Genomic DNA, 18,284 nt, shown 5'->3' on the forward strand with positions numbered 1-18,284 from the left:
CATGAAGTTACGCAGACATTTAGTTTTATTGCTTATAGACACAAAGCAAAAGCTTATAACTCACATAGTTAGAGGACTGATGCACAAATATATTTTGCTAGGTGGAAACCGCAAGACGCATAAGAATACATGTGAACTGAACAGAACCGTAACTAACATGGACGGCCATACGAATAAAGATGGAAGTCATAGGTACATTGGTGTGAATGGGAAAAGCAAGACAAACCTCAGAATACGGGGAAAGGCTGCCAGGCTGGTCCTTCTGAAGCATGCAGTCCAGTCTGAACACAGCGCACAGCCATGCCAAGAACATGTAGGGAAGGGAAGTAGTTTCAGAAGAGATCGGGCTCCTGCGAGGGATACAGCAGTCGAAAATCTTCACAATTACAAGCAGGGGAGCTACATTCCGTGGTCCTCACACACATGATCAAGAAAGAGACTATTCAGTCGAGCCAGACTGAGGTAGCTGTTCCCATCGAACCAAAGACAGGAATATGCAAAAGTTATACATGTTCAAAGCCGAATGGTCTGTCTCAAGGCCTAGGAAATCGGAAATGATAACTTGTTGGGAACATGCAGCACCTTCGGGGTCATTCCCACCACGTTGAATAGTTGAACTTGGCCTGGTAACTGTACAAGACTCAAAGGCTGAGAAGACCCTTTTTGCCCAATGCCTAACCGCCTTCCACGCTAAGCATACACTATGTTGCACCCGCCATTCACCTTTACACTAACCTGTAACTTTGTATTCGTGACACAGAGGTGGTCTCAGGAGCAGCCACCAGATATGGCTTACCCAATGATCATACTAACCCCTTATGGAATGCATATACACTTCGCCTCACTAACCAATCCCTTCCCCGGTTAGGTTTTTGGGATGTAACCTAATTTTTGTGATGTCCAAGGTTAACAAAATGGAACGTCAGTCACATGGAGAGTGAGAGCAGAATTTTACATTGTTCATGTTGCGATCCCTTTCATTTGAATTGTTAATAAAGACAGTGAACTTTGGGTTACACCCAATTTAATTTTAAAAATACTGTCCGTAGGGGCTTTTTGTTAGATTTGGGCGTTACCGTTTTGGTCATGGCCAAAAATACCGAACATGAGGAGCGGGGGCTGCGATGGGGTGTCCACGGCACCCATGTTCAGTATTTTGGAGTTTCGGGGGTGTCCCCCACATCATTAACATTGGCAGCAGGGGACAAAAATTGCTTGGGCCCCAGTTTACAATGAACGGTCAAAAGGGGGGCCGAGCAGTTACACTGTGGGCAGTCCAACCGTGCACAAAACGTTCGCGATCAGACAACCCAGATCCAAACGCTGTTCTATGGCTGGGTTTCCGTTGTTGCGGCAGGGGATTTCCAGTGCCCAGTTCCTCTTGCACGTAAATGGGCAGACTGATAATAGTTCCCTTGCCACTCTATTGCAGTATAAACACTTAAAACATAGCACAGTACACATTATGCACCAAGATCCATCCGCAGTAACTCCTGATTTGAGTCCTTGATGTTTGCTATGGGGTAGGGGCAGAAAAACAAATACAACTTTTTGGTTTGATTTCTTCCTTAGTGCTCCAACCGATGGCTACTATTCATATGGTTCTGAGCAAAGTATAAGAAAATCTCCCTAAATGTGTACCTAGACACAGTTTCTGTATCCCTAAACCACTCAATGTCACCTGCATTTGGTTTTCAAGCGGGAGAAGTGTTGAGCAGTGACCTCAGTGCCATTTCATGTAGTGGTAGTAAAAAATATATATTGAGCGCAAACAAAATACCAGGTTCATGGTGCTTTACAAAAGACGAGATTTCCATACATTTACATACATATCCCCAAAGTAAAAAACAAAATGCAAGAAAACCTTTAAGAAAAAACAGACAAAACAAATTATAAGCAAACTGAAAACTTAAGTTACTTGACCAGCAAGCAAAGGATTGCCCTTAAAAAAATAAATCCAAAACAGCTACATCATAACAAAACCACAAAATGTAAAAGAAGAAAAGAAAAAACTAAATGGAAAGACAGAAATGTGGCATTTGCTGTTATTAAAATATGTTTTAATAGATCATTAACTGCCTTAATCATAAGACAGTTAATGATCTATTAAAACATATTTTACTACAGTGAATACTTTTTTCTGACCACAATCTCCAATATACAATAAGCATGTTTATGGAAAACATACACAACAGCTGTCTGGGCTTTTATTAACCCACCAAATCCATTATGGGACTTGTAGTCTTGGTCACGTCAAGTGAACACAGTGGTACCAGCCCTAAAATGTTCTTAACTTAATTGTTTTTAAGATGATGATAGAAATGTATCTTGAACGAATTCAACAAGCTATAGACGAAGCGTTCTGTTAAAGTGAATGGTGTTCCTTCCATTCTCCCTCCCACTGTGGGACTACAACACATACAATAGATACCTTGAATTGATGGCCTGGACTCTGTCATAGCATTGCTACTCTAGGGTAACTGGCTGATGTCCAACTTGTACATTTACCTACAACACTGTTCAATCCTTCCTAGGTTGCCAATGCTCGTAGGTGAACTCGCGATCAAGCCCTATATATTAAACCAGTTGTCAAATTCAGCATTTTTAAATTCCGTCCCAGGATGACCAATGTTCTTTCCTTGGGCAACTGCCTCTCTGCCCATTATTATTAGTTTTTGTGTATGAGGCACTTATTTTGAAATGGCTCAGATACAGTCCTGTGCCCTCCTGGTAGTATTCGGCTTAGTAAATATATACCATGATTATTAGTACAGCTGTTCCAATCCGTCTTATTTTCTTTCAATTGTCTGCCATTTTATGAGCTGGTACACCGGGTGGCATTACATCCTGGATACCTTTTTATCAAAAGTGTCATATTAATTGCTGCTAATGTCTGCCAACTGGTGACTGTTTCCGGCAGGGCTGCTCCATTTCCTAATATGGACAAAAGCAAGGCCTATTGGCTTCTTACATGGGTGGCTATTATTGATTGGTTATAATGGGGACCCGGGGATCGAACCTGTGTTGCTCCGCGTCGTCTTGATTCCAAGCGCGTTGCCCCTGAGCTATCCTACCAAGAACAAATTATTTTGGTTACAATGCACCATTTTATTCCCCGTGGCCCCCATTTACCCATTTATATAAATATACTTTTAACCTGACCATGTGGCTTTGCTGGCTAAAAGCCTTGATATCCGGGGAGCGGATGAGGCAGCGGAACTGGCACTGGGAGAGCTGGAGCTAGTTCTTTGATTAGTCTATGCTGTAATAGTTTGGTCCCCCACCATAAACTACCAACGTTTGTTTTTTTTTGCCAATCTCCTTTTTTACTTTTATTGTTTTACTAGGTCAGGCCTAACCAAAACAGCCAGGGAAGGATTGTTGCCATAGCAACAAACTTATGCAGAGAGTGTTCAATGTAGGCCATGCACAATCGCTGCCACTCGTCAGATGGTCACTTTGTACCTTTTTAGTGTTGATCGGTAATGAATCCCTCAGTTCATTCTCAAACCATGGCCCACATTTCAAACAGTGTGTTCCAAACTTAAGTCAACATTTTACCCAAAATAAACATGAAAAAGAATTCAGTGAGGAGAGGTTCAAACCCAGGTCCTAGGACTGCTTCAGGACCTCTACAGTACCCTTGCTGGGTTGATGTGCCTACAAGCGTACATAAGCTTAAGCACAGCACTGTAGGTCACTAGGAGCCTGGTGACATCTTGAGGATGGCATAATGCAAAATGTACGCTATGAGCAAAAGCTTGAGAACGGTGCATTGTGGCTTGCATATAGCGCCACACCCCGCAGAGGTGCAGTTATTTTGCTTTTAGGTGTAATTTCAAAGGGAGAAAAAAAATGTGTTAGCCCACTCGCAGAGAAGCAGGGCTATACTGCAGCCAGCCAGGGGCACATTGCATACTAAATTAGATTATAAATGTCGATGACAAGTATGGTAAACTACATGAAGACTAGGGTGATTGAGAGTGCAATCAAGAATCCAGCGGTCCCACTGATACTATAAACACAGAGAAAGAAAGCCCCCGTGGAAACAGTAATGTGAACCAGCCCGGCGGATTGCCGGCAAGGAGGACTCCGGCGTGTGCGTGGGACGGTCCTCGTCGCCAGTGTTGCCCGGGACCGGGCGGAAAGAAAACACACACACGCCAGGAGAGTTGGATCACGCAACTGTAACTTCTTCTTCTTCTTCTTCTTAATTATCGAACGCGTGGGCGGACCCACGCAGGCGCTTCCCCATCCTAAAGGATGATGTGCACCATCCCCACCAATCAACACACAGGCCACACTTCCACACAAACCACCCGCAACCCCACCGCAAACAACCACACCCCACCAATCCAACACCAGCCACCCGCAATCCCACCGCAAACAACCACACCCCACCAATCCACACCAACAGACACAACACCCCAAACTCACACCACCCAGCGAGCCCGGAGACCGGCGCGCAGACCCGCGAGACCCCAGCCCATACGCCTACACATACGCTTCAGGCGAGGCACCGCGCGCTGCCGCTCACCCACCGCGACCAACCCGAGCAACACCCACACTACCACATGAACCACCAACCACCAAACCACAAACAACCACTACCCCCAATTCAACACCAGCCACCCGCAACCCCACCGCAAACAACCACACCCCACCAATCCAACACCAGCCACCCGCAACCCCACTGCAAATAACCACACCCCGCCAACCCACACCAACAGACACAACACCCCAAACACTCACCAACCAGCGAGCCCGGAGACCGGCGCGCAGACCCGCGAGACCCCAGCCCGTACGCCTACACGTGCGCTTCAGGCGAGGCACCGCGCGCTGCCGCCCACCCACCGCGACCAACCCGACCGACACCCACACTACCACACGCACCTCCAGCCACCAAACCACAAACAACCACCACCCCCAATCCAACACCACCAGCCACCCTACCACAAACCACACCCAACCAATCCACACCTACAGCTACCCTACCACAAACAAATGCCCCCCACCAACTCACACCCCGACCCCAGCTCCGCTACTCCCGCCACTACCAATCGCATCCGCCATCCGCGCAACACCTCTCAACAGCCCAACCACCGACCCGAAACATGCCGACCGCACTTCAACGTTCAGTCCCCAATCTTCCGGGGGCTCGCACTCACATCCCGTACCCAGCTACGCATGCGCGGCACAACACCTGCACCTTCCCCCAACTCCAGATGGCATCCCGTTCCTAACTGCGCATGCGTGGAACCGCAACTGTAACTGGCGCCAAGCGTGCCTTCCTTCAAACACCTCCCCCAGCATCCACGTCATCAGGCCTGCCCCTTAGTGGGCGGGGCCTCTCTTGACAATACGGTGGCCGGCAACAAGTGCGTCTGACCAACCGAAACAATGCGCGTTAAGAGGCTGAAGTGACATTGCACAGTGTGTGTAAAAGCTAAGGAAAACAAGTTGGCGGTCATGAAACTGCACTACTTCTGAGGTGCTTCAGTGACTAAGCAGCCTTGTATAAAGAACCAGTCAATAAACTCCAGAGACACGGATAGTGTTAGGATGGCCACCCGCACACTGTGGATCTCTGAAGACTACAGACAGCGTCGGAGTTACAAGGAACAGAGAATGGGTGCCTTCCTCCAAGAGAGCGCTGCCTGCGGTCATAGGCGGGAGATCCTTTGACATTCCATCACAGAGACAATACAGGAAACGGAAGCCGTGCAAGGGAAGTGACGTTATCAAGTGTATCTGTTCTGTTACCTCTGTAAAGCTCTGTGCTGTGTATCTGTACTGTTGTAGACCTCTGGAATGCGCTGCGTTGCTTCTCGAAGCTAGGCCCGTGCTCAATAAATACCATAATAATAATCAAGTGGTTTCAACACCACGGGTGGAAGCGAGAACACAGAGGAAACTGGAAACATTTCGAGCTCTGCTAAAAGCAGGCCAAAAAAGGACGCAAGAGTGGAAGGGCCACAATGCCCAAAAGCTTGTTATTGTTTCCAGTGCCCCCCATTCAGAGTTCCATTTTAGAATGTCAATATATATATTTTTTTTAATGTACATATATCAAAATCAGCCATTTATAACTAACGCCCCCAAAACGGGATAAACATGATATGTGCAAAGATGCATTTTACCTGAACTGTCATTGGAACATGAATGTTCCAATGAGGCGAGCAGGAGAAGCAGCAATGGGGACAAAAACACTGACCAGTCATATAAAAAGCCTTCCTATCCATGCCTCAAGAATTGTTCTGGTCCTAGTCAAAAGCGCATGGCCTGCGGGTTGCTCTGCTTGCTAAGCCAAGTAGAAAACACATTGTATGGATCTCATACACCTGTGGGCCGCGCAGAGCAATGTGTACCAGTTACTGTTTGTCCGGTTCCCTTAAATACTACTTACAGGAGCACAAACCTACAATGATGTGGAGTAGGAGCAACGGCTAAACCCAACTCGGAGCAGCAAGGCTACCGCTGGAAAACTATGCTTGGTGGTAAGGTCTCATCACCAGCAAATCCTTTTATCCTGAACTGAAATAAGTCCTTAAAAAAGTAGGAACACACTTGCCTGTTGACCTTTTGAGGCCACCGCTTCTGAAAATGATATCAACTCTTGACTGCAGCTGAGAACTTACCTGAGACCTGGAGCTCGATTATGATGCTTTTTGTGGATTTTCCGACGTCCCGAGACACGATTACACATTCGTAACTGGCTTGATCACGTAAATTGACGTCTGACAGCAAGAGGGAGAAGTTGCCCTCATCAAGGTGGCCCAAAAAGAGTTTTGCTCGGTTATCGTAAGCAGAGCTCTGCTCAGCCAAAGCCTCCACTCTGTCAAAGTTCAAAAAGTAAACCAGGGTCTCATTCTGCATTCTCCCTGGAATCTGCCAGTAGATCCGATAATCTTTGGAGCTGTATGGCGAAGCAATCTGGTAGGCGCAAGGCAAGATGACATCCCTTCTCAAGACTGCAGAGATGGTAGTGGTAGTAGGCAACCCTGTGAGAAAAGACATGAAGATCTTAAAAACAAATGGTTAAACAATTTTGAACCTCTTGGGTCAGATAATCCTGACAGCAAGATGAGAGTCAACTGGTGCAGGTGGAACCAACAGCAAAAAAAGAAAACCAACGTTCGAGGCAAGATAAGTAACACTCCTGGTAAAACACAAGCTGCACTTCCACCTGGCAGGGAATTGATCAATTTCTTTTCCGTATCAAGGGACACATTTCTGCCAAGTTAGATTGTCACTTCCTAGGTTTCTTGTACTTCAGCTTGCTTCAACATTTTCATACAAATGTGCATGTGAGCTTTCAGTCCCGCTGTTGCTGTCTGTCTGAAAACCTGGATCCTGTATCATTTGTGAAGATCCCAAAAAATAGAATCAAACAGCTAGACCCAAAATATTGAATCATAACTGCTGGGGATTGGGATGAGGTGGATACGGGTGCTTAACATCCGGGAACACAAATTCCTTGGACAACAGATTGTATTTTAGTTGGGCGACTGGTTACCCATACCAATGTAAGTACTACAGCATCACAGATTATGAAGAGGGGTAGAACTGGAGTACGCAGAGTGTACATGTAATTGTCAGTACAAGGTCAAATATCCATTTCCATGATACCTTCATATGTTGTCTCTCACACACACACACACACACACACACACACACATACATACATATATATATATCTTTGGGCTTAAACTTGGTGTCAGGGCAGTACAACCAATTCCATGACTTCAAGGGTCTCGTAATGTTCACAAGATTTCAGGGAACCTCCCAGTAATTTACAGCCTCTATGGTTCCTTCTCCACATGTCCCACAGCTGGTCTCTCGTTGGTGGGATACTACGACTCTGATCTTTACTTTAGACATTGCTGCGTCTCCATGAGCCGTAGATACAGCTGGAGTTTCACTTCCTCTTGTAGACAATCAACTAGGGTTGCCTTCCTCACATTCAACCGCAGATCTGACGAGAGCTGTAGCTCATTTTTGGAACGTTCCCATTTCTTCCCAGTTTATTACTTCTCTACTCCTCCTCTACCCATCCTCCAATGGCATGCAAGTGCTTGGTCCTCTGCCTAGCATGGGTTTAACCTTGTCTGAGCTCGTTCCTTTCAGCTACCAGTAAGTACCAATTCTCCTAGCCCTTCATGCGTTCTCTTGGTAGGAAGGAGACCTCAAGAGGGAGCCAAGTACTTATGTTTCAACTCTGGTGTCTAGTCTCCTCCACTCTTACCCGTCTCCTTCATTCATCTCCTTCCAGCGCCTCTTTTCTGAATATCCAACTTGCACCAAACCCCCACCACCTCCTTCTCCAACTGATATAATTGGTCATTTATAACGCGCTTAATACCCAGAGGTATCAAAGCGGACCCGGGGATCAAGCCTGTGTTGCTCCGTGTCGTCTTGCTTCCAAGACAAAAGCCTGACCTTGGCAAAAGAAAACACAAACAGTAGTATGTAAACTTGGTAGTGGGAGGTATTGCATAAAATGCAATGCCTCCCTTGCGGCAGGCATGTACAGTGAACACTGGTGGTTAAGCATCCATTTTGTTTTTGCATTGTGGGCTTCATGGTTTAGACATTTCACAGTTTTACCAGCAATTATAAAGTAATAAAACCATCAATCTGGCTTTAGAGCAGTGGTATTCCAACTTTTTAATGCCGAGCCCCCTTGAGTATAAATGCTGTTGCCGAGCCCGCCCAACGAGCAAAAATGTTGCTGCTGGGCCACCCCATAGATGTCATTTCTGCGTATAGTTTCTATTAAAATCAGTCACCATGCTCCCTTTTGAAAGAGCCTTGCGCTCCCCCCTGCCCGTCCCCTCTTCGGGCCCCCCAGGGGGAGCCCCACAGTTGGAAGCCCGCTGCTTTAGAGTTATGTGACGGCAAGCATTTATTGGGGCAAGCAGCATGCCCCATAGATTTGGAGACTGATCACCCCTAAGGAATGGTGCACAATTACTCAAAATAAACCTTGCCATTTGGCCCTTAACCTTGGGGGTCCGGGGGCTGAAGTGAGGTGCAGTTTGAGGTTCTGCATGAAGGGGATAGGCTCAACAATGGATGTAGGTTGCTGTCCATTTCAAAATGGCATTGGGACAACTCGGTGAGAGATGGGTGGCTCAGTCTCGCAGAAGCTTGGATAAATGTCTTTGTATTGTATTTGTATTGCGCATATCCTCTAGGGAACCAGGCAGGACCTGCATCTAGGCTCAGATGTCAACAATATGAGGAGCCGGAAGCCAATGTGAATAATATCCTCGAGGGAACCAGGCAGGACCTGCATCTAGGCTCAGATGTCAACAATATGAGGAGCCGGAAGCCAATGTGAATAATATCCTCTAGGGAACCAGGCAGGACCTGCATCTAGGCTCAGATGTCAACAATATGAGGAGCCGGAAGCCAATGTGAATAATATCCTCGAGGGAACCAGGCAGGACCTGCATCTAGGCTCAGATGTCAACAATATGAGGAGCCGGAAGCCAATGTGAATAATATCCTCTAGGGAACCAGGCAGGACCTGCATCTAGGCTCAGATGTCAACAATATGAGGAGCCGGAAGCCAATGTGAATAATATCCTCGAGGGAACCAGGCAGGACCTGCATCTAGGCTCAGATGTCAACAATATGAGGAGCCGGAAGCCAATGTGAATAATATCCTCTAGGGAACCAGGCAGGACCTGCATCTAGGCTCAGATGTCAACAATATGAGGAGCCGGAAGCCAATGTGAATAATATCCTCGAGGGAACCAGGCAGGACCTGCATCCTCGAAGGAACCAGGCAGGACCTGCATCTAGACTCAGTTGTCAACAATATGATGAGCCAGAAACCAATGTGAATAATAAAGCAGATCATTATGGAAAGAGACGCGTCTCTTGAGCCTCTTCCTAAACACCAGCAACAACTTAACGTTGCAGATTTCAGGAGGCAGCAAATTCCCAACGCGGGGACCGAATATGGAGAAACACCGGTCTCCGCCATAAGCAAAATGAGAAGGAGGAACTGTTTGGAGATTTTGACCCACAGATCTTCAGTTGCATTGTAGTATTTCACTGAAAGCATTTTGATAATAGATTTACAATTCATTACTGTAAATCCTGTGTCTTTTACACTAGATTAAGCAAATTTGTAATAACTATCCCTTGGAGGGGATTCAACGATACACAATAAAACCTGCCAGGAACCAATAAACCATTAAGTGGATCTTTGATGGCATAGGCTATTGCAATTTTGTGCATTTTTGCATAGGCACATTTGTGTAAAAAGGTCAAACAAAAGTGCTGTTTGTATTTGTTCACAAAGTCGTCAGTCTGGCGTATTGACTGTGTAATATTGGCACCACTCTGGTACCCCAGAACAGATCTGTGCCCTTTGCGAAAGTATTTACAACCTTTCCTGAGGAATGTGTGCAGGTGATGCTTATGTCATCTTTGGCAGTCACATCCGGTTCAAGGATGCCTTTGGAATGGAGGGGAGCTGAACCACACTGTACAGGACACTCCCTGTGGGGACTGCACTGTAGGCGAAGCCACTCCTTAACAAGCAGTGTAAAAGGGGAAGAAAAGGACCTACAGTAGAACCCTAGGATGCCCTCATTACAGAGGTGGCAGGTTCAGCCAAAGGAGCACCTGAGGGCACTTGGCCCTTCAACCTAGTGGCAGGAGGAAAGAAGCTACAACACAAGAGTTGTCCCTTGCTCCTCTGGCTCTAAAGGGATAGTGGTACAGGATGGATCTACTGTAATGGCTGGAGTGATCCATTCCATGCTCTCCTGGTGGTGGTTTATCATGGAGGCCCAGGGATCTGTTCGCCCTCCCTCACCATGGTTTTGGGGGTGTTTACACAGAGTATGCCATGACCAGCCAAGAATAGGACTCCACAAACTCCACAAAGTTGCCACAAACTCACCTTGGCACATCAACAAGGAGCAGACCATGGAGAAGATACCCATCCAGAACAGCCACATCCTGCCAAAAAAAATAATTAATCAATTAGTCACAGTGCTCTGTCCAGTCTACATACAGACGCTACCGCCGCGCGAAAGCAAATACTGGACATTAAGGTAAGAAAAGTAGAACGCAATGAAGATTGAAGAGACATACAAAATAGCATCTGAACCGGAGCCAGCCCTAGTTCGGGGCAGTTGTAGGAGTCTAAATAGGGTGCCTGCAGCATGTGGATCCACATTGGCCTTAAAACATCAAGTCTAGCTCACTGTGCATGAAAGTGGGGCACCAAAACACCCCTTTGCAAGAGATGAACTAAATCCTTGCCCTGGCACTGGCCCCTGCACACCAAGACTTACTAGTGAAACAATAGCAAAGTCAGTCCCCAGATCACAGTGAGCACTGAATAGCCAATGAAAGTATATTTATTTATTTATTTTATTTATTGTATTTGTAGGTAGCGCCCAGACCCGGAGGTATCACAGTGCTAAGTGAACGCTACAGAGTAGATAAGTAGTTACTACAAGACAGGCAGGTTACAGGTCTGGCATTGGTTACACATGTTTGTTAACAGTGTTGTTTTTCGCAAGAGTGAGTAGGCAGGTTCATCTTGGATATACAGGCAAGTTACAGTACCTTTTTGTTTTTTTTTTTTTCTTTAAAACATATCTTTATTATTTTCATTGGACATAAACATAACAATAAAAGGGAACTTTGTACCAACATTACCACCCCAGCTCTCCCTCCCCCCTCCCGCCCCGGGACCGCGTGGTCTGCTTCGTGGTTTTCTTTATGCGTTGAAAATGTCCGTGACCTTTATGTTGTGTGGGCACCATTGTTCCATAAAGTCTGACTGCAGATGTTCCTGGACCCCACCCCATTCTTTGGTGAACCTGTCCTTAGTGCCTTGGATTATGTGAGTGACTTTTTCCATTGCTAGCTGCGCCCATACTTTTTGAAGCCACATAAATATTAGTGGTGTATCCTTCTTTTTCCAGTTTTGGGCGATTGTTGTCCAAGCCGCGATGAGAAGGCCCATAAAGCTTCTCCGTTGTGCTTTCGTGTATCTTCTTGTAGTGTCATCTCTCATGCCACACATCCATACGCTTTCATCTAGTTGTCCCACATTTGGAAATATCTTGCCCATTTCTCCCTTAACCTCTTCCCAGAACGGCACTATTCCTTTGCAGTCCCACCAGATGTGTCTCCACGTCCCCACTTCTCCGCACTCCCTCCAGCAGAGATTAGATGTTCCTGGGAACATGGTATGCAGTCTCTCGGGCGTGTAGTGCCACTGAGTCACTATTTTGATCCACATTTCTCTCATCTGCACCGCTCTTGTCAGTTTGGGGATTTGGGCCCAGATGTCCTCCCACTGTTTTCTCATGAGTTCCCTTCCCAACGTTTTATCCCATTTGCGCATATATGCCCATTTGATCTCTTCGCCTTGTTTGTTTATAAAGTGGTATAGAGTCGATATCCACTTCGTTGCCCCTGAGTTGGTTGTGATGTATTTCTCAAATGGGGTTAGGGTTCTCGTAGCCGCCCTCGCTATTACGGGAGTTTTTAGCCAGTGTTTAAGTTGTTCATAACTGTATCTATTCCGTGTGGTTCTTTTTGGGAGTGTGAGGCATGATTCGTATTGAATAATTTCATTGTTGTGGAACATCTCCCCTATTTTCGTTATTCCCTCCTCCTCCCAGCTGTCTGATGCACCCTGCTCCAGCCCTGGCGGAAACTGCGGGTTCCTCCATATGGGTGTGAATGGACCTAATGTGTTGGTCATTGCGCCCTTTCTTGTTTGGGTGTCCCATGCCTCCAGGGTCGTGCTCATTATTACGCTGAACCCTATGTTGGGATCTCTGTGCTGTTTCTGCTTCCAAAGTAGTTCCACTAGTGGGGTTCTAGCCACCGCCCTATCTTGTGCTGCCCATAACTGTTGTGGGTCTTCTCCCAGCCATTCCCGGAGCACCTTAAGTTGGGCCGCTTGGTAGTATTTTTGAAAGTGGGGCAGTGCCATCCCTCCTTCCCTAGTTGACGATGTTAGGACCGCCCTAGAGAGCCTCGGAGTTTTCCCCTTCCACACAAAAGTTGAGACTACCCTCAGGAGTGTCTTGAAGAAGGAGCGGGGGATCCCCACCGGCAGGGCTTGGAAGTGGTATAGGAGCTTTGGGAGAATGGTCATTTTTACCGCCTGAATTCTACCCCACCATGATATCAGCAATGGGTTCCATCTTTCCATGTCTCTTCGAGCGTTTGTGAGTAGCTGCGGGTAGTTTTTCTTGTACAGTTGGTCTACCTTGTATGTGAGAGTGATTCCCAGGTATTTGATACCCTCCTCCGCTATTTTGAGGTTGTGTGCCCTTGCTTCTCTCTTGATTCTATCCCCGTCACCTGCCAGTATTAGAATTTCTGATTTGTTTTTGTTGATTTTTAACCCCGAGATGGCCCCGAAGGTTTCTAGCTCTCCCATTGCTGCGGCCAGCGATCGGTCCGGCTCCTCTAATGCCAGCAGCATATCGTCCGCATAGGCGGTAATCTTGTGTTGCATGCCTGCCATCTCTATCCCCTTGACATTCGCTGCTTCCCTAATTTTTATCAGTAGGGGTTCTAGGAATATAGCATATAATAGGGGAGAGAGTGGACACCCTTGTTTTGTTCCCCGGGATATGTACACCTTTTCTGATACCTCCCCATTGATGGCCACTCTGCAAGTTGGGGCGTTGTAGTTTGCTTTATTTAATTCTGGCTATGAAATGTTCCCCAAATCCCATTCTTTGGAGTGTCTTAAATAGTATGGACCATTCCACCCGGTCGAATGCTTTTTCTGCATCCAGTGCCAGGAGAATTGCCGTGGTTCTCTTTATACCAATCTTTTCCACCAGATGGATGACCCTTCTGAGATTGTCGTGTGTTTGTCTCCCTGGGATAAAACCTGATTGATCTTGGTGAATTAAGTTTGGGAGAAGCGGGGAGAGCCTAGCTGCTAATATCTTGGTGTATATTTTGGCATCTATATTTATCAGTAAAATTGGTCTGTATGAGGCCGGGCAAGATGGGTCTTTCCCTTGTTTGTGGAAAACCAGGACCTTCGCTTCGTTCATGGTGGGGGTCACATTGCCACTTTCTTTAAAGGAGTTCAATAGCTTGGTTAGAACCGGGGTCAATTGATTCGCATATTTTTTATAAAATGGGGCTGTATAGCCATCCGGGCCTGGGGCTTTATTTTTCGGTAGTTCATTTATAGCTTTTCTAACTTCTTCCTCCCTTATGGGGGCTTCTAGGGCCTGCTTGTCTGCCGGTGAAATTTGCTGGAATGTGAGGGAATTTAGATATGTGTCTTGTGCGTCTGCCTTCGGTTGGTCTGTGGTATATAATTTTTGGTAGTATTCTCTGAAGACTTCCCCTATGTCTTGTGTGCGTGTAAAATGTTCCCCTTTCATGTTTGTGATATTTTTGATTGTTATGTCTTTCTGTTTGGCCCGTAATTGTCTCGCCAGCATCGTATCTGCTCTATTCGCTTTAATGTAGTACCTTTGTCTTAGGTATAAAAGGCTCCTTTCCGCTCCTTTTGTGCGCAGCATTTCTAGCTGGCCCTGCGTGTGTCTAAGAGTCCTCTGGAGTTCCCTGGAGGGTTGTGACAGTATTTTCCCTTGTATCTCAGTAATTGACCTTTCCAGTTCTTTTTCCCACAACGCCCTCTGTTTCTCCTTCGCTATTTTCAGTGCCATTAGTTTCCCTCTGATCACTGCTTTGAACGCCTCCCAAACTGTGGAGATAGAAACCTCCCCTGTGTCATTGTCCGTGAAGTATTCTTCTATCATTCCCTTTATGGTGTCCCCCGTGACCTTGTCCTGGATTATGTCCTCCGGCAATCTCCACCTCCACAGACCTTTAGATTTCCCCTGAAGTTTCATATCGAGCCACAAGGGTGCGTGATCCGATAGTGCGATTGCCCCTTTTTCCACCTCCTGGATTCTGCCCATGAGGCCCACCGATGCCCAGAGGTAGTCGATTCGTGACATCGAGTTGTGAACATGTGAGAAGTAAGTGTACCCATTTTGGTCCCCCCTGAGTTCCCTCCATACATCACTCAGGGCCATTTGGTCCATTTGCTGCTTTAGTCGTTTTGATGGGGTCCCCTGGCTATATGCCCCTCCTGTGCTTCTGTCCCTTTGTGGGTCCCACGCCATATTCAAATCTCCTCCCAGGATCACTTCCCCTCTTGCAAAGGATTCTAATTTGTCTAGGGTGTCTCTTAGAAAGCCGTCCTGTCCCACATTGGGCGCATATACTGACGCTAGGGTGATCCTCTGCCCCTCCAGCAGCGCATTTGCGAACGCATACCTCCCCTCCTTATCTGAGATGGAGTTCTCCAGTACGGCGTCCCTCCCGGTCCTCATTGCTATGATGACTCCCGCCCTCTTGTCTGTGGCATTAGCTTGGGCCCATATTGTATATCCCCTTATCCTTGCCCTTTGTTTGTCTCTTGCTCTTATGTGCGTTTCTTGTAGGAGAAGGAGGTCCGCCCCTTCCCTTTTGAGTAATTTCTCCAGTTTCACCCTTTTTGTAGGATGATTCATCCCTCTTATGTTATAGGTCACTATGCGTATCTTCCCCATTTTGTTAGGTATAGGTTCAGAGTGTTTGACAACCCTTCCTTCACCGCTGCCCACTGTCTGTTGTCCCGATCCCTTTTTCCCCGCCCTCTTGACACCCACCCCCCTCCCAACTGGTAACTAGAACTGAACCAAACTTGTTGCCCCCGAGTAGGGCCAGGGTTCCTACTGATGCCCAGACGTTGCGCCCGAGGCTCCCTGCCCTCCTTCCTCTCGGGGGCTGAGTGTGTGGGGGCTCCTAAACCCCACATAATGGTCTTATCTTACCAGATTCCAAGCCGGAAGGTCCCTCCCGGGCCGCCTTCTTCAGTTCTTGTACAGCTGCTGTGTTTCCTCTCGCCCCCTCACCAGAGTTTGGTGCGATGTAGCTTGTCACCCTCTGTTCTCTCTGTGTCTTTCCTCTTTTCATGTCTACTTCCCACGGCTTTCTCTTCCTTTGACTGGTCTGTTGTGTTTGATCGTTTCCCATCCTTTAGGTCTTCTCCTTTGCTCTCCGCTGGGTGCCGCATGTTCCCCGTCCTCCGTATCACCCTGTAGGTCCAGTATGCTGAGGCCTTCTTCCCATGTGGTTGCTCTCCGCTGTTTCCCTTCCCATGTAAATGTCAGCCCGAAGGGAAAGGTCCACTTGTATCGGATTTGTTTCGCCTGTAGGGCCTTGACTAGCGGTGCCATCGCCCTTCTCTTCTGCAGTGTAGTCAGTGCCAGATCTTGGTACAGTTGTATTTCTTGACCGTTCATTCTTATGTGGTCCATATCTCTGGCTTTCCTCAGGATTTGTTCTTTTTGTGGGTAGGAGGTAAGTGCCACCAGGACGTCCCTTGGCCTCTCCCCTGGTGCCCCCGATCTTTTTGGGCCGACCCTGTGGACTCTGTCGACTCCGATTGTGTCTGGCTCTGCTGCATCTACGATATTGCTGAACACTTCCTTAACTGCCGACATGAGATCTCTGTCCTGTACTGTTTCCGCCAAATTTTTGATGCGGATGTTGGAGCGTCTGGAGCGATTCTCCAAATCCTCGCACTGTATCTCATGATTGTGGGTGAGTCTCATCAAATGTTCCTGTGTTTCACTCATCTGCTGCGTTTCCTCATCTATCCCCTGGAGCGTTCTTTCCAGTGTATCGGTTCTTTCCTCTAGTTTCGCTACATCGATCCTCAGGTCTTGGATCGCTTGTTTCATGTCGTTTTTCATCGTCGTGAACTGTTCCTGTACGGAGGACATGAATTTTTCCTGGAGTTCCTGGAACCATGATTGCATGTCTTCCCTGGATGGGGGTTGTACTGGGTTCGCCTGTGCCATTTCTTCCCTTTGTTGATTGTCTTGCGTCTTCCCCTTCGCTTGCGGTGTGGAGTCCGACGACCACAGTTGTGGGATATTTGCGCCTTGCTTTGCGGGGAGCGGGGTCTGCTGGGAGGCACAATTTTTACTTTTTGCCCTTGACATGTTATGGATGGCTCTTGATATATGAGAGGGCTTCTTATGGTCCCCTGTGTGCTTATTGGTGGTTTCCCGGGGTGTGCGAGGGTTTCTGTGAGTCCCCTGAGTGATTAGTGCTTGCGGTGCCACCCTGGAGCAGCTGGGCTTCCTATGTCTTGTTGCTGGATCCACTCGCCCACTGGTAGAGTCCCCTGTAAGTGGGGTCCTAATCCAGTATTTCTTTTCCTAGGGAGTCTGTGGAGATTGGTTATCTCCCTGCTGCAGTTGGGAGTGCCTGCGCCTGGGGAGATCCCTTTGCTTAGGTGTTGTTTCCCTTCCCTCGCACTGCTCTGGTCCCTTCTGGGGGGTGGGGGTCTTCCTCGCCTGGTCTTTATGGTCTCCGCTCCCTCTCCCCCGTCCTTGGTGCTCACCCGCTTTCTCTGCTTCGGCTCCTTGGTCCTGGGGCGTTCGCTCGTGGCTCGGGGGCCCTGTGCCCTTGGTGCCGGGCCTCGGGCGTCTTTCTCTGTGACTCCCTTTCCCTCCTCCGCGACGGCGCGGGGGGAGGGGGGAGAGTTGATTGCTCCGTTGCCCGCTGTTGTTGTGATGCCGCCCGTAATCCTATTCCCTCCGGGGGGGGGGCGATGTCTCCGCGGTTCTCCCGGGGGGGGTAGGGAGTCTCCCCCACCGCCTCTGTCCCTTCTACCCTAGCGTCGCTGCTAAGGTCCTGTCCCCTCCGCTCCCCTGCGTCGGACCTGTCGGCCCGGCGGCGGGAACCTCCCGGAGGGGGAGGGGTGACTCCTTCGAGGTTGCCGTCCTCGGCGTTCGATGCCCCGCGATCGTGGTCCCTATCGTCCGGGGCTTGCTCACGGGTGGCGTTGGGTGGTGCGATCCTCCTGTGCTGCGCTGCCTGCTTCGTAGTGTGCGTATTTCGGCGGCCCGGTACGAGCGCGGCTTAGTCGCGACTCGTCCCCGCGGCGGCCATCTTGGAATCCCAAGTTACAGTACCTTTAAATGTGTATAGCTCTTATCCAGAAGTTCAATCGGATCCATAACCCCTGAACACGAGCGAAATGCTGGGTAACATGAATTAGAATAAAATGAGCTATGATGATTTAAAGATTCCTGTTAAATATCCATGGTGTTCCAGGCCGGAACATCCAGAAACCATGGATACATCAAGACTGGTCCGTGGTCGGAATACTAGGATCTCGCACCGTTCAAACACTTCAGAACTATCGGTGGATCTCCATGATGGATACATTTTAAGTGGAGCAACAGAGGATATGCTGG

At 47.9% G+C, this 18,284-nt stretch overlaps 1 protein-coding gene across 3 annotated transcripts in view; it reads right to left on the reverse strand.

Moving 5' to 3' along the window:
* LOC138525698 (ICOS ligand-like) overlaps nucleotides 1-18,284 on the reverse strand; it is a 289,305-nt gene that overhangs the window by 48,115 nt on the left and 222,906 nt on the right. For all 3 annotated transcript variants that reach the window (XM_069635795.1, XM_069635794.1, XM_069635792.1), the window contains exons 3-4: nucleotides 10,922-10,980; nucleotides 6,639-7,001 (exon numbers count right to left, since the gene is read on the reverse strand). In XM_069635795.1, coding sequence (XP_069491896.1) covers nucleotides 6,639-7,001; nucleotides 10,922-10,980 — 422 coding nt within the window. The remainder of the gene's footprint in view (nucleotides 1-6,638; nucleotides 7,002-10,921; nucleotides 10,981-18,284) is intronic.

Source organism: Ambystoma mexicanum, chromosome 7p, assembly GCF_040938575.1.
Source record: "Ambystoma mexicanum isolate Mex_15411 chromosome 7p, UKY_AmexF1_1, whole genome shotgun sequence".
In the NCBI taxonomy this organism is placed as follows: domain Eukaryota; kingdom Metazoa; phylum Chordata; class Amphibia; order Caudata; family Ambystomatidae; genus Ambystoma; species Ambystoma mexicanum.